This window comes from Nymphaea colorata, chromosome 3, assembly GCF_008831285.2.
Source record: "Nymphaea colorata isolate Beijing-Zhang1983 chromosome 3, ASM883128v2, whole genome shotgun sequence".
Lineage (NCBI taxonomy): Eukaryota > Viridiplantae > Streptophyta > Magnoliopsida > Nymphaeales > Nymphaeaceae > Nymphaea > Nymphaea colorata.
In genome coordinates, this window is record NC_045140.1 from 22,477,977 (window position 1) to 22,493,772 (window position 15,796).

General features: G+C 40.9%; 3 protein-coding genes across 5 annotated transcripts; 2 read left to right on the forward strand and 1 right to left on the reverse strand.

Annotated features, from left to right (window-relative positions):
- The first annotated feature begins 925 nt into the window (after positions 1-925).
- On the forward strand, positions 926-2,849 carry LOC116250490 (cinnamoyl-CoA reductase-like SNL6). Its single transcript, XM_031624130.2, has 7 exons — positions 926-1,022; positions 1,122-1,350; positions 1,464-1,630; positions 1,718-1,906; positions 2,101-2,254; positions 2,344-2,536; positions 2,620-2,849. Exons 2-7 carry the CDS (start codon positions 1,188-1,190, stop codon positions 2,702-2,704), a joined length of 951 nt encoding a protein of 316 aa, XP_031479990.1. The 5' UTR covers positions 926-1,022; positions 1,122-1,187; the 3' UTR covers positions 2,705-2,849.
- Positions 2,816-8,805, reverse strand: LOC116250489 (protein TIC 55, chloroplastic). Of its 3 annotated transcripts, none has more exons than XR_004171429.2 (4): positions 8,252-8,805; positions 6,676-6,778; positions 5,373-6,561; positions 2,816-2,942 (listed from the first exon to the last, which is right to left on the reverse strand). XR_004171429.2 is itself a non-coding variant. In XM_031624129.2 (3 exons), the coding sequence occupies exons 1-3, from the start codon at positions 8,683-8,685 to the stop codon at positions 5,443-5,445; spliced, it is 1,656 nt and encodes a 551-aa protein (XP_031479989.1). In that variant the 5' UTR covers positions 8,686-8,805; the 3' UTR covers positions 5,333-5,442. The 3 variants fall into 3 exon arrangements, 1 of the variants encoding a protein (XP_031479989.1); XR_007572821.1 differs by lacking the exon at positions 2,816-2,942 and adding an exon at positions 5,243-5,272; XM_031624129.2 differs by lacking the exon at positions 2,816-2,942 and having other exon boundaries at positions 5,333-6,561.
- Positions 8,806-10,874: 2,069 nt separating this feature from the next.
- Positions 10,875-14,401, forward strand: LOC116251044 (peroxidase 18). Its single transcript, XM_031625103.2, has 4 exons — positions 10,875-11,198; positions 11,467-11,646; positions 11,739-11,904; positions 13,775-14,401. The coding sequence occupies exons 1-4, from the start codon at positions 10,962-10,964 to the stop codon at positions 14,185-14,187; spliced, it is 996 nt and encodes a 331-aa protein (XP_031480963.1). The 5' UTR covers positions 10,875-10,961; the 3' UTR covers positions 14,188-14,401.
- The last annotated feature ends 1,395 nt before the right edge of the window (positions 14,402-15,796 follow it).

Here is a 15,796-nt window from a genome sequence, read left to right on the forward strand (position 1 = left end):
CGACTGTATCAAGACCTACGTAGGTGGCGGGTTGCTTTCAGCTCAATGGAGCACCCATACCTTTTATGGTCGTACACAGAATAATTCTAGCAGGATCTTGCTACAAAATGCATAGGCTCTGGGGAATTCGCTCAATTTGCAGCTCAAAGTAATAATAAAAATTTGAAGAACTTTAGGAGGAAGGGAAAAAAAAAAACTTTACAAAATGAAATCCATGCCATAGGCACTTATTTTCACACTTTTTTTGGGTGGTTAATCTGTTTTTTCTCATCCCATGCAGATTATTTTAAAAAGAAAAAAAAGAAAAACGTTTCTGAATCAAATTCGCCGGCTACTTGATGATATTCCATACAACCGCGATCAGAAACTTAGGCCTTAATTGTGAGGTTGACAGGGAGTCGGATTTTAGCATAATCGGGCTGAAAAATGTAGACTTGGAGTAGGACCGGTGTTAGAGCCATAAGAGGATCTAATTAGTTTAAAATTGGATCTACTTCACATTTTCGTAAACTTTGACACCTATGGCAAATCAATGCCCCGGACGGATCAAACTCTGACTACGAAATCCAAGTAAAAACGTTCGCACTCACATTCACGTTGTTTGTCGACATGGATTTGAACTTCAGCCTTTGATGAACCCCTTTCAAATTGCGGCCATACACCTTTAAAGTTTTGTAGAAGTTTGGATGTTCCATCTTCACTGTTAATGGAAAGCTAATAATGGAGAGGGGATCACACCGTCACGCCACGAAGGCGGCAAAGGAAAAGAGAGGGTAAACACTAAACATATCACATCTTCACATGAAAGTTGCTAATAAGATCTTACGTCAACATCAAGAAATTCAAAACAGAGACAGCTTTTGGAATTATAGTAAAATGGCAAGAGTCCCCGTATAAAACATTTTTCAAGCTTTTGAAATTGATGCCGTCCAATTCATAAAGACAAAAGGCTCCTGCGGGACATTTCCCCTCGGGCTTTCTTTTGGAAGTTAAGCACGCAAACGGTCACCAAGGTAGATGAGGTTCGTGAACCTAAAACTCAACAAACTCTCTCCCTCCCTCCCCTCTCTCTTCCCCTTTAAAAACTCAATCTCTACACTGTTTCTGATGAAACCCAACAGGTCAAGAGCAGGGGGGAAGAGAGTAGCGGTCTCCCACTTCTGCTGCTGAGAAATCATCCGGTAAGGATGACGATTTCATTACCAGCAACGGAGCCTAAAAGATGGAGAAATCAGCAGCAGAAGGGAACCAAGCTATGCGTTCTTGATGCTTCCTCTTACGTGGGTTTCCACCTCCTGAAAGCTCTTCTACGTAGAGGATATGCTGTTCATGCAGCAATTCAGACTGGTGGTAACACCGCCATCACCAACTCCATCTGCTCCCTATCTTTTGCTTTCTTAAATGCTTTAATTTGGGCTGTTAACTTCAAATTACCAGTATCATACGGGTTCTTGGTTTTTCAGGGGAGACGGAAATCACAAAGAAGATCGATGAGATGTCCAAGGTTGAAGAAAAAATGGAGGTCTTTCCCATAGATCTTTTGGACTATCATAGCATCCATGAGGCCTTGAAAGGCTGCTCTGCTTTGTTCTACTGTGTGGACCAAGCCCATGGTTCATGCGGATACCACGTAAAAATCTTTATCTGTTTTTTTTCTCATCTTTTTTGTTAGTGATGTGCTTTCTTATACTGAATGTGAGACTGAGGCTTTGAATAGGAGACGATGGTCGACCTAGAGGTGAAAGGTGCAATCAATGCATTGGAAGCTTGTGTACAGACGGAGAGCATTAAGAAGGTGATCTACACTTCTTCCATAGCCGCAGGAATATGGAGGGAGAACATATCCAAACAAATTGATCTTGATGAGAAATCATGGAGCGATGCTGAGTTTTGCAGAAAGAAGAAGGTAATTCATAGAGTGATGTACACTGATATGGTGGTCTAGCCAGATCCTCCTTATAAGCGACATTGAGAAACAGGGAGCTTGTGGCCACCCTGACCTGAGACAGCTCTGCAGAAAAGCCACCTATCACAATTCACGTACATCAAAAGAATGTCTCTTCAAAACAAATACTCACTGAGGTTCTAATTCTTCTGCAGTTATGGTACGCCTTGGCAAAAACACTGGCAGAGAAAGCTGCCTGGGCTTTGGCCGCTGACAGGATGCTCAACATGGTTTCTGTTAATGCAGCTTTAATCATGGGACCAGGAGTTTCTCAACACAACTCTGCAGCGACAATTTCATACCTCAAAGGTTAAAATACTTGCATGAAATACAAATTTCGTTTAACTACAATCTTGCATTATTTCAGTATTTACAACAACTGGGTCAATTTTCTTCAGGAGCACCTCAAATGTATGAAGATGGACTTCTAGCCCTAGTGGACATAGGCTTCCTCATCAACGCGCACGTATGTGCATTTGAAAGCACATATGCTTGTGGAAGATATTTTTGCTTCAGTCATCTTGTTACTGATGAAGAAGAAGCCCTCAATTTGATCAAAGCCTTGATGCCATCTATCACATTGCCGAAGAGGTAAGACGTTCTCCCTGCCTTCCTTAGCGGCTCCTCATTTTCTCCAACATTCTGGATCTGAGAAAAAGGTCCTCCCATTGCAGGGATGAAGACAAAAGAGAAATTGCCCGCCCACATAGATTAAGGAATGATAAGCTGAACAAACTGCTGGAAACCAAGTCCTCTTGAAAATGATTTCTGTAGACATTGTGTGTGATCAGACGTTGTACATCAGCTGATGTAGATTTGTTCTTTCGTGCTCGAATAAATGTAGAAGTTTTATTGCTGCAAGTGGCCTTGTCCTGTACAATGATATTTTGATCACACTCGCTGATTCTAGTTCCCAATTTTTTGTCTGCAATTGGTTAAGCCACTCCTGTCCTCGAATTCTACACCAACCCAACACCCATGATCCTTGCAATGGAGTCTGAAAGTCAAAAATAGAACTCGAGTTGCTTCGACGTGAAAAGAAGAAACTTGCTAATATAAATTGCCATCATTCCCTCAAATGCAACAGTAAACAGTAGCAAATAAGAAGCAACGCTTGCTTGAACACTTGGAAGAAAACGACACATGGATGACCGAAACGGCGATGGAAATTTGTTGGTTTTAGTTAAACCAAAGTAGCTTTCTGACACGACTTCGTAAATAAAGGGCCTAAAATACTTAAATGATTGTTCAGAATGGCACCAAATATAGCTTATCATATTGTTGGTAGTTGAAGCTTGTGCTAGCTCACCATCTCCCGTCTTTTTCTCATCTATAACCATGACCTTCACCTTCTGTATGAATTTATTCTCCTATAAAGACGACCATCTGACAAAAATATGCTGTGTACAGCTTGAAGAGTAGATTGGCTGCTGGAAATTCCATTCCCATGAACAGGGAAACATATCAAATCGATAAATGATTCCACTAATTTAAGAAAAGAAGGGAATGAAAAACACCCTCCTTCCAAAAGTTGAAGTCCCCAAACCCTTAGCAAACAGGGAAATAATGTCTATTTTTCAAAGGCCAACGATTGGAGAGAACAATGTCCCATCTACTGGGGGGTTACCAGGCAATGGAAAATCGACGTGGGAGAAGTCAGGGGATTGTCTATAGCCGATGATCCCTGTAGTGGCAGTGGTGGAAGGGAAGAGGATTCACGACGGGTTTCTCCGACGACCGCGGCGAGAGCTTCGGGGCCGAGGCCGCGCTTGAAGAGGGCGATGAGCCCTTCTGCCGATCGAGGCCCGTGTTTAGGAAATTGGACAAGTGAAATGCTAGATGCAATGACTCCTAGTCGTCCTCGGAGACTGCTTCCATGGGCACTGTTCGTTTATGGAGATAGGGCGAGGGTTTAGGATTTAGGATTCTCTCTTTCTCTTTCGCTTTCCATCTCTCGCTCGCTCTGCGCGCGCCTGTGCGTGTGGGTGAGCCGAGACCGTTGAATCTCCGTCTCGGATTTTGAAGAGAAGAAAGAAATCCGTTTCAGACCTCACTTCCAATCGGTCCTAAATTCTTAATCCTCCAGAGAACGCAACATAAAGAAGACTGCAATTCAAATAGCGGTTGACAAAAATGCTCTTCAAACTAAAAGAAAGAACGAAACAAAGTTCAAAACATTTTTGAAAAGATAAAAGTATCTTTTAAAAGACATAACATTTTTGAAAAGATGAAAGTATTTTTTAAAAGACAAAACATATTCTGACAAGTGTGATCGAGCCCGAGGCTCGACTGCGTTCTCCATAAAGGGGGCCAAAATATGGCGGAACTTTAGTCTTTCCAAATGTGGTAACTAGCTAAACCTTATACTTCTTTTCCTGGTTGATGCAAGTATATTTTTGTTGAATGAACATTGAATCGTATTAAGGTTCAAGATTCAACGTTTCTTCATTGTTTTTATCTCTATGAATCTCCAAACCATAAAGCATTTGTTTCTTTTGCATAAGACCTTGGAAAAGCTGAAAATGGAAGGAACAGGAGTTAAAAAGTTGCTGAAATTGCATCCAAGATGCGATTCTTATTGTTTCTTTAGATAAGAAACGTCCGCAGCAGAGGGTACTGCAGCTTCATCTCAACTCTCAATAGTAAGCGAGCTCATGTTAAAGGAAAATTTTGAAATTCACATATCAAACAATATTAACGACATTTTATAGCTTAGACACAGCACTTGTATCTCAATGATTCTTGAAGAACAAGGTATGCTGTATGCACCCTGTCATAATGATTCTTTCATATTAGATCAGGTAATTACCAAGCCCTACCCAATTGCATAGCTTAATCAAACTTGGATTTGAGTAGCAGGAGACTAACTAAAATTGCACCCAAATACAAGCAGTTAAGATTAAAATATTCGAATGCATTCTGGTTAAGTTTTATTACAATCAGTATATAGGATTCAGACGCAAAACTTGATAACAAGCCTGAGACACATCCGATTTTGGCCTTTGAAATCATAAACAAATTCACATTGCATTGAATATCTTGCGGTGGACAAAGGGAACTGGAACCCCCCTGGTCAGGTTGATGATTTTCATTTTGTGATAAGGTACCTCAAAAGATTTATGAAATGTATACCTAATTAACTGAAGTACTATAAGATCATGAGCTTGAAAATTAGACAAGAACAAACTTTCAAGTTTAAGAGCAAAGATACCCAGGCTATCACACAGTTGACGGAAATTAGTTTCTTCAGTTTAAGTATGCTTTAAACAAGACGAACATCTCAGTTCTGCCACGAAGTTAACCAAAGTGTCGCAAGTAGAATTTTCACTGCACCATAACAATGTATATTGTGACCTTAAAAAAAAAATTACTTAAAGAATGCAAAGATGAAACGGGAAAAAATATTAATTACATTCAAAGGTCTTACAGTTGCTTCAGTCTGCCCGCATGCAAGCAAGCTACCCACTGTAGACTAGTTTGAGTGCAGTTCTTTGAGCCTAAATTCGTCTGTGATTCCTGACAAAGTTAGTTGTGATCAAACCAAGTGCATTAGAACATCCATAGGCTGCAGCCAGACATACAGTTGTTCCAAGTAGAAGGAGGGTTTTCCACTGTCTTCCAGATGCCAAAACCGCAATACCAGCTGAAACAACAGCCAGAACTACGAGCATCTGTCTCCAGAACTCGAATGCTTTTACTGCACTTTGGCATCCTTTACAGTGAACCACATGTCTGAAGTATCTGTTTGCTGGATTTGGAGAATGTTTAGTTCCTTCTCCACCTTTTGCTGGAAAAGAAGCAGATAGTCCTGCCACCAAACCCGCTGGTGCATGCTCAAAGACGGCAGGGGTTTTAGGTGGTGAGATGGTGCTATGGCCAAAATAATATGGCATTCCATGTCCTACTTTATCCATCCACTTTCTATATTCAGAAACCCAAGTATCAGAAGATTTTAGGTTGAGGTACAATTTGCTCGTGGGAACTCTCTCCTTGATAAGAACCTCATTCTGTGACGAAAGGAAGCCCATATCTTGCTCGAAAACTTTGCACTGGTTTTGATGGAGGTACCATTTTGGAAGCAACTTCACTAGCGGTGATTGTGAACTAGACCCAAATCTCAATATAAGAACGGATTTCCCCTGTCCAGCAGGACGACAAAGAAAGAGTCCTGAGAAACGATATTCCTTCCCGTTTTTATCAACAAACAGTCTGTTATTCTGTAGGACACATGGAGCATCAAATCTTAGAATATTTGGGTAGTTTGTTTCTTTCTCTTTGATCCATTCACCTGCAAAACCCCTATCAGTTCGCTCTGTTACTCTGAAACGTAGTGGTTGAGCATCCTCTCTTTTGGCAGACCAATCTACACGGTCATGCGAAATTGGGACATGGGCAGGATCCATGAGATTTTCAAGGAGTATAGAGTGATCGTATGGGAGCTCATGAATGGAAGAGATGTCCCGAAAACCGGGCAGTGCAAAGTTCTCAAACCAGGGTAGTTTGCTATCATCTGGCTTTACTTGGTCTGACATCCAAACCCAAATAACCCCCTGAGAGTCTCTCAGTTCATAGGTTTTGACACAGGCAGCACGAGGAATTTTTGCACTTTCTGGAAGCTGCACAAAGTTTAGAAGATCAGAATTTCCTAAAGTTTGACAAATTCAAACATCCATGAGACTGAGAGTATTTCAATAAGAACTTCAAATGTCTACATGTGCTAAGGGGTAAACCTGAGGTATCTTCACGCATCTACCATCATCTTCAAACTGCCAGCCATGGTATAAGCATTCCAGCCTCCCATCAACTAATTGCCCTTCAGAGAGCTTAGCTAATCTGCAATGGCGTAGAGAGTGCATCAGTGCTGAAGTTTTATAGTCCAAGCTGGACATTTCGTTAAGGTGTTCCAATCAACCAATCTTGTGATAATAGATTAAAATTGGTGGCCAAAGTATTACAACTAAATAAGGTGGGCAAAATATTACAATCTTCAAAGAAGATAAAAGCCCCACAATGTTTTCAAGCAGAGGAAATGCTGTTCTACTTCTTTCTTCTAGTCGTACAGAAGTTCCTTTTACTTGCATTTCCTGATTATATCAGAAGCTATTTAATTATGTAAAGCTCTGTTTGGAAGCCGGTGTCAAATCAAACATCACAGAGTGATTGGAGACTGGATTTGTCAACTACATTCTTGTGATGATGCGGTTAAAATGGAGGCATGAGAGGCCATATCTACCCTCACTTACATTTCCACTGGCATGTATGAGGCACTATTTGGTTCCATTGGATCCTCTTGGATCAAATGGATAACTACTTCACGTAATTACCTTTTATGTCATTCTTTGATTCCTTTCTTGTTAAGGTGTGTCGCATCAATAAATAGATGAGACGTCTATTTATTTTGATAGTGGGATATTATCATCTCTTTCATTGTTCTGTCATTTACTTCCCTGATTATTTATACTCAATTCAAGTTCTTTCTATTGCATTGTTAGTATTTTCTTCTTCTATTTCAATGGGAAGTTTATTAAGCCATATTGCAGGGAAGGAAGGGGACTCCGAGCAAAATTGTTGCTCAAAAACACTCAAAGAATTGGCCTGTAGATTGTGATGATCCCACAATTCTAACCTGAAATTGGCTATTCTGAGGCGAGGTTGATTTGGCCCTTCCATCGGGTTCCCAGGTGCAGAGATAGCACGCAAAACTGCTTAGGCAACATACTTGTATGTATTCTCTTCAATGTTTTTAAAATACTCAAATACATGTGGCCGTCAATTGTTTCATCAACACTTGTTTTTTTTTCATGGCTTTCAGAATTTTAATCTAAAAGTACACCTTTCATGTTATTTTTCCTAATTTCTTTCTGGGTCCCGACTAGTCCTCTTAGCCATTGCCCAACAGCCCACGCTAGTGCATTTGAAATCATATGGTCAAGGTGCCAGAGATCGAGCCCGATACTTAAAAAACTGAGCAGCAGCTTAACATTCGACTCCCAGACACACCCAAATGTTATTTAGTACTTCAAATACAAAAGGTGAAATCAGACCATTCATTAAAACATAATGGAGAACGACAACAGCAGCCACGATAATAATAAACACGACAAATTCCACTCCCAAAGTTAGGGCACATGTTCCCTTTTCTTTTCCTAATTAGTACTTGAAAAATGCTCGACACAAAAAAAGACAACAGTATCTAAAATTTTAACATACCAGACAGGCACCAAATCAGAGTCTAGAGAAGCAAAAACACAGCAGCAGAAACAGTAAAAAACCCGAAACAGAGAAAACAGACAGAGATATACATACCTATGTGGGCAACGATCTTCATAGCAACGAAGCACGCCCTTGCCGTCCCGATACAAAACAAGCTGCTTATCAAACACAGTTAACCCCACCGGGGCATCATCAGGCACCTGATCAGTGAGGTAAAGAGGATACCATTCCTCCTCCCAGTTATACTTCACTCTTTCTTCCGCACCCTCAGAGGTCATCTCCTTTGCACCAATGACGACATCTTCTTCGCCTTCTCCTTCATTTCTGTCAGCAGAGACACCACGATCTATGCCCGATATTGCACTACACAGAATCTTCTTAAGCACCGCTTTTCTTGGTTCGCATGAAAAATAAGAGGAAGAGAGGTGGGTGTTTCTGAGAGAAAGGAATCGCGGGTAAGAAGCTTGTTTTTGGAGGAAGGATGATAACGGAAGCGTGCAGAGAGAGGGAGAGCAGAAGGATGCCATCCTGGGTAAGAGGAGAGGAGAAGGTGAGAGATGCTGTCGGAGTCGCCATGACCGATAGAAGCCAGAGCGTGCCCACTGTGGGGCTCGGGCTGATCACGCGTCACGCTAGCTTGTTCATGACCACAAGTTGATGGCCGACGAATTATGCAATAGCGCAAAACTATGAACAATTCTGGAAACAAGGCTTTAATAGTTCTCGACCACGTGGTCGAGGTCAACTCGTTTGTTTTTACTTTTACCCTCGTTCCCATTTTTATTAGAATGGATACAACACTTGATCTTATCCAAAAGCCCGAGAATGGTATAAATCCTATTTTTATCAGGGAAAATGGAACGGAGGCTTCAGCTCTAGATATTACATTATTTCCTTCTCTGCTCGTTATGTTTGCTGGTCAAAGAAGTAACTGTATTGTTCACCAGGAAAGCAACGGCATTTGGAATGTATGCCACATGCAAATCTTCCGGATTTTAGATTTTTTTGGGCTACAGATCAGAAATGTGGAGATTTTGTTCTTATCTAGTTTATTCTAGTTGACTCTGTATTAATCTGATCTATAGAAGGACCAATGCGGGAAGAAAGGAGAATGGCACTTCAAAAAAACCGATCCTTTACACCTCGTATACCCATGAAGGGTTTTCAATTCAACCGTTCACGGCGCATGGATAGCTAACCTCTTGAAAGTGGTTGTTTTCCGTTGACAAAATGAGGTTGAAGAGATCCTCTACAGATTATTCCATAATATGAATTCTTGAGCTTATTCAACTTAAGTTCTAAAGTCCAAGCGCTTTAATATTTAATGAATATGGAGTTAACTGTACTCAATCGCAATAGTTCCGGCTAATCTGAAAACGGAAGGCCGATCTGAAAAGGCAATTGTTCCACGGAATAAATGAGGATCCTCTGTGGAGACTTTGATTTACTTAAACCAGATAGTTTGTCCTACATATAATAAAGAAAGGTGATTCTTGGGCCATTTCCTACTGTGCAGGGTACGTCTGTCAAGGAAAATGCAAGCTCTCACACACTATCTTGGTGGCGAAGACCTCTAGACATTCCTTTATTGCTATCAGGGAGGCAAGGAGAAACAAGCTTTTACGTGGTTCGGCTTGCAGCCTGCATCCATTGAGAACAGCCTATCCATGAGATTTTTCATTACCAATCTCAGGAGGTAAAGCCAAGAGATCTGGAATCCAGAAGTGGCAGTTGATACCATGAAAATCCACCATCACTCACAACCACGAGGCACGAATGATCTTCACGAGTCCTTTGCCCTTTCAAGTCCGACCAACATCCGCCTGCGTGGGATGCTAAATTCTGGCACGCTGAGAGTTAATCCAAACCCGCCCACTGCATTTCAATCTCATGGGCGACAAAGCAGACTAAAGACAGTAATCTTGTGTCAACCGATTCTTCTTAGTTCTTTTAAGATGCACGATCAGTCTTAGGACACAGCAGCTACCTTCTGTCACACAGAGAAACTCATAAATGCGCGTAAATGTTTCTACTAACACCTATTACCTTTCTATGTATCCACTTGCGACTGCAGGATTTACACCATTCACAAACTTCACTTCAGAATAGATTGTAATAACAAGATTCATCAAGATATTATGCGAGTCATTATTCTAATTGCAGCATTAATTAGTATCATCAAAGATATGAAACATGCAGAGAATGAATGCTATTACACTTCTGAAGCCATTCCTCCATTTTTAGACCTGAATTCATATCTTCCAATGCTAGTGCAAGTCATCAGCACAAATCCCAATGTTTGAAAGCTTCAGCAAGGAAAATCATAGAAAATGACATGAAAATAATCAAACATAGAAGTGCAAAATATGTGCGTCTACATAAAAAAATGAATGTCGTAGAAATCAAAGAATGCAATGGAAGTGTTTTGTGCCGTAATCTTGGGTTAAAAAAACTTCCCTTTGGCAGTTGGTATCATATTCTCAAACTATAGGCCGCATATCTTCCAAAAATGTCCAACATCAGAAACAGCAAAGTTCAAAGTCCATTCTCCCGGAAAAATTTAGAACAGGGAGGGCAGTGTCAATGGCTATTGCAGGAATTCGTGAAATAATAAAAAAACAACCCATATTCTAAGCGTCTGAGAGACATAAATGATGTGTAAGAGATGCAGATGGCCATTTACTACTCTCATAAACACATATAATAACTCTTCCCTCCAACAGTGCTCTGCAAAATGCTAAATTCGGTCTCTTCCTTGCATCAGAATTGTCAGTTTTTCCGGTGACCAAACAATATCATTTTCATGGAGAGAAAGAGAAACACACCTACCATCCATACCATCATCAGTCCGCTGTTGTTCATCCTAGCGTTCACCTCCATTTTGGAGCTCTCAATCTCCACCCTGTCCTTTGATTTCTATGCGGGATCATGTCCAAATGTAGAACTCCTAGTGAGAAATACAGTGAGATCAGCAGCTGCCTTTGATCAGACGGCTCCCGCTAAACTCCTACGCCTGGTCTTCCATGACTGCATGGTTGAGGTAATGATCTTGCAATCTTGAGGAGTCCCAACATGTCCAAGATCTAGAGAACGTTTGCCATTGTCTCTAAAATATGGTTTCCTTGCATAGTAGGGCAGACTTACAAAGATCATGCAATTTTTAGTAATGCCAGATGCCCAAAATCTACATAAGTCTCTGCGCTACTGCTTTCTCAGTAAGAAAGTCAGATGCATCTCTTACAACGTAGCCATGTATCACCAAAAGTATAGTAGTTCAACATTTCACAACTTTGTTTGTAAACTTTCAGGGCTGCGATGGTTCTGTACTTCTGGAAGGGAACGGCACAGAGAGGGCTGACCCTGCAAATGCATCATTAGGGGGTTTTCAAGTAGTGGATTCCATAAAGAACCTGCTTGAATTTCTATGTCCGGGGACTGTTTCTTGTGCAGATATTCTTGCTTTAGCTGCCAGGGAGAGTGTCATGATTGTGAGATTCTCTGTCATTTTTGAGTTTCTTCTTCTAACATCTGCATGTTCCAAATGGTTGAAGGATTCTTCTTCTCATCTACTGGTTGGCAGGCTGGAGGGCCTTTTGTTAGGATCTTAACAGGAAGGAGAGATGGCAGGGTTTCTTCTATCTCCAATGTGAGACCCAACATGGTGGACACCACTTTTAGCATGGAGCAGATGGCCCAAGTTTTTTCTTCAAAAGGACTGTCTATGGAAGACCTCGTAACCCTCTCAGGTATTTCCATCTCCCTCCCTCCATCTCTCTCTCTCTCTCTCTGTCTCTCTCTCTCTCTATTTTGTGCGTTTGTATGTATTTTTTGGATGGTTAAATTTCTGCCCCACCGTTATTGCAAAGACAAAAATTTTAGAAAAATACACTGTATTCTTTTTTTAGAAAACTGAATGGGGCGTCATTAACAATAACAATAGTATTTGTTCTCATCATGATGTATAGTGAAGACAAAGTGTCGTGAGACACTCCTTCCAAACGAAAAGCGCCATCGCACAATGCTCTAAAGCATCATAGTTTTAGGGACCATGATTGTATTTTTAAAAGAATGACATAAACTCGAGGTCCAACAGACAAGTTATACCTAAACTAATTCAACCCTCAAGTCGAATGGCTTCACCATGTTGTAGGGTCGAAAACCTTGATTTATAAATTTGATCAGTTTTAGTTGAGAACTTGAAATGACCGACTACCTGTCATGCACATTTGGTAGCCGAGAATGCATATAGAGAACTGAAATGCAAAATGAAACTACAATACACCGACTCATCACATTATTCATTTCCTAATCAAAAGTTACAGGTCAATTTTCATCAGTGAACCTTCAACCCTTTTAGGCGCCAAAAAAGTTCTCAGGTGTCCTTTAAGTTCGGATTTTGCTTGTTTTGTATTCAAGATACAACCTTCGCGTAATTTTCAACTTTTTTGGGTAAAAATCGGAGTGAACGTTTCAGCAATACATCTAAGAAACTATATATATATAAACTTGATAGTGATTTGACATGTTGTCTGCCTGGCATATAGATATAGATACATCTGTCAAGCAAAAAGTTGAGAATTTCTGCACTGTTCTTTTTTCCACAACTTTCTAAAGAGGGGGTGAGTGGCAGCCTCTGCCTAGGGATGCATCGGCACTGCCAGCGCCAGAAGAGAAGTCAGTCAACTTTGTGTCAGAAAAACTAATTAATAGGCACTCTGATTCTGGTTCAGATCTAACCCAATTCATCAGGTGGGTTCACACGACCAGCTATGCAGAGCAGAACAGCAGTTAACCCACACATGTGGCAATCTGATCAGCTTAGCTCTCTGATCTCTAGGTCCAGTTGCTTGTCTTCTGTCGATGAAATGTCTTACGTCAACTCAATGAATCGATAAGGAAATTGCCTTAAAATGTAATAGGATAATACATATCTCGCCAGGTCTACAATCTTGCTTTTATTTTTCAAGATTCAAAAGGACAAAGGTGCCTTCTTCCGGGGAGGGGGAGGAGGGAACCGTTCGAATTTCATGACCAAGTGCCAGTCTATGTGAATTTTGTGAAATGAGCCAAGTTTTGGGTACCAAGGGCCACCAGTAATGAGCAATTAAAGATGCAAAACGAGGGGCGTGATGAACGCGCTGCCATCTTTCATTTTGTGGAAGATCTTGGACCACCATGTATTGGTAGCATTTATGGCTGCACCACTGACACGAAATTGTGCTCTTCAATGGTTGCCACCTTCTCTTGTTCCTCTTAACGAAGATCTGCATGATCTTTGTCGATTTTTCTAAATATATGTTCCTCACTGTTCTCACTTAATAAAAAGAAAATCTTCAAACGAAGGCCCTAGCAACTCCCATCACCATGGAACGAAGGGGCTGCCATATTAGGTCGACTGGCTTTCCTTTTCGAATGACTTGGTTCTGGGGTTGGCAGACCCTATAAGGCTCCATTAATGAGATCATGGCTGTACACAGAACTCTGTACAAGAGTGGCAAAAACATCAAAGAAAAGCAGGAGAAATGGTGTCTCACCAACACCATGAATTCCAATAACAAAGAAACTCCTGAGTTACAATAACCGCACACTCCTTACAAAACGGTTGATCTTTTGCAGGAGCACACACCATAGGGACTGCTCACTGTCGTGCCTTCGGCGACCGATTCGGGGAGGATGCCAAGGGAAGACCCATTCCTGTGGACTCTTCCATGGACAGGGACTATGCAGAACAGCTGATCAGCCAATGCCCTCCCAATGTGAACCCAGATGTAACGGTCAACAACGACCCTGCAACAGCCATGGTCTTTGACAACGTTTACTACCAAAATTTGATGAGGGGAAGAGGGCTGTTCCACTCGGACTCAGAGCTCTCCACTGATGGAAGGACGAGGGACCAAGTTCAATTCTTCGCTCAAAACCAGGAAGCTTTCTTTCAGAGCTGGGCCAACTCATTCGTGAGGCTCACTAATGTGGGTGTGAAGACTGGGGATGAAGGTGAAGTAAGGAGGATATGCGGTGCTGTCAACTGAGTGAAGGCATTGAGCAGAGTCTTGCAGCAAATAGCTATAAAATAGTATGGTGTTACTTTTGTACCTTCCTTTTTTTTATTAAGAAATGTGAACGCCCTTGTGCCGCTAGAATGCAATAATGGCCAAATGTGTGTGTTATTCATGTAGAAATAATGGTTAAGGGTTCTGTGAACAGGTCTTTGAATAAATCAAAATGTCGGTTAAGGACTCGAGATAAAACAAATCTGGCCCATCTACAAAGTTTTCATTTGGGAAAAGTGCACTTTGTTTTGATTTTTATATCACTTGCAGAAGAGGTGACGGGGAGATAAAACAAATAAAAGTTCATTTGGAGATAAGACTGGGAATCTGGCCGAAAGAGCTTGACATCTGAACAGAAGGTGTGATTGGTAGGAGAACAAAGAACTAAGATCAAGCCAACGGACTCAAACAGGGTTGTAGTTAAGTCTTGGGCACATATTCTGGCCCATAAAATTTGTTTCCTATTCGACACTAAAACAGCGAAAGAAAAAAAAAGAAAAGAAAAGACAAATGGTTTTGCTATGAACACATCATTCGGAAAATTGTTTGCGTTTATTTGCTTGAAATCACTATAAGAAAAAAAGTTTGGGCTTCATATCAAATAACTAGTGCCTTCAACATTCCCACAGCAAGGCATAATTGTACTCGCGAAGTCGCCACTGTTTTGTCTTCACCCTCTCCGAAAATGGTCCCTCACAAACGATTTGCCATTTCATGCCGTCGGTGGGAATGATTACTATTTGTAATTCTTTTCTTCTGGCAGCGAGAACATCACTTGCAGTAAAAGGGTGAAGAAGAAAAGAGTGGCAAATCTTAAAGAAAACAAAGACACGCACACACACGTCGACTAGTGTCACAATGATGTAGACAGAGGGAGAGACGCATTTGAAAATTTATAAAGTTATTAGCAAAATTGTTCTTACATGAAAAAATGTAAGATTATTCTTATTCGTTACAAACACTTATATCTCGCTATCAACTTCACAGACAGATTAGCCACCATTTTATGAGGCAAGACTAAATATGTATGTTCCTTGCTATACTACCTTATAACATTGTAGTTGACCAAGAATAAATGGTCAGACGTTATGAAGGATACATTGGTTAATCTCCTTTCACCAAGCCACCTGACCGACGCCGGTTTGACTGCCATCAAGTCCCTAAGTTTGTCCGTATAAATGTGATGCACATGGTTAATATGACAACAGCCGCAGTAACAATATGACACAGTCAACTCGTATTAATTAGATGCCAAAACATTTCTAGATAAGATACTTTTGATACGCTATTGCTATCGGTATTCCGATGCTTTTAAGTCAAGAAAGACTAGTCGGTCGCAATATCGTATACGCATAATAAGATTCCATAAAAAGTGCCTTCCAAGAATGTTGGAATTGGGCGAAGCACTAGCTCTCCAACGGCTTATCAAAGAGGCAAAAACAAAGGAGTTGCTTCTCCAAGGGCATTCAGATTTCAACCTTACCACTGGAATCATCCAAGACGAATAAGCAAATCCATACGCCGTTCAAGATCTCCAACCTTGTAATCTAGATTCAGAATGAGTAGTTTCACTTTCAGTCTGGCCAAA

Bases quoted from the DNA above. Each gene is read 5' to 3' on its own strand.
- LOC116250490 (XM_031624130.2), top strand. From the start codon at position 1,188: ATGACGATTTCATTACCAGCAACGGAGCCTAAAAGATGGAGAAATCAG. The intron at 2,255-2,343 runs GTTAAAATACTT...AATTTTCTTCAG, and splicing joins GACAATTTCATACCTCAAAG to GAGCACCTCAAATGTATGAA. The intron at 2,537-2,619 runs GTAAGACGTTCT...CTCCCATTGCAG, and splicing joins TCTATCACATTGCCGAAGAG to GGATGAAGACAAAAGAGAAA.
- LOC116250489 (XM_031624129.2), bottom strand. From the start codon at position 8,685: ATGGCATCCTTCTGCTCTCCCTCTCTCTGCACGCTTCCGTTATCATCC. The intron at 6,779-8,251 runs GTATGTATATCT...ACGCCATTGCAG, and splicing joins GAAGATCGTTGCCCACATAG to ATTAGCTAAGCTCTCTGAAG. The intron at 6,562-6,675 runs GTTTACCCCTTA...AACTTTGTGCAG, and splicing joins GATGCGTGAAGATACCTCAG to CTTCCAGAAAGTGCAAAAAT.
- LOC116251044 (XM_031625103.2), top strand. From the start codon at position 10,962: ATGGAGAGAAAGAGAAACACACCTACCATCCATACCATCATCAGTCCG. The intron at 11,647-11,738 runs GTGAGATTCTCT...ACTGGTTGGCAG, and splicing joins CCAGGGAGAGTGTCATGATT to GCTGGAGGGCCTTTTGTTAG. The intron at 11,905-13,774 runs GTATTTCCATCT...GATCTTTTGCAG, and splicing joins AGACCTCGTAACCCTCTCAG to GAGCACACACCATAGGGACT.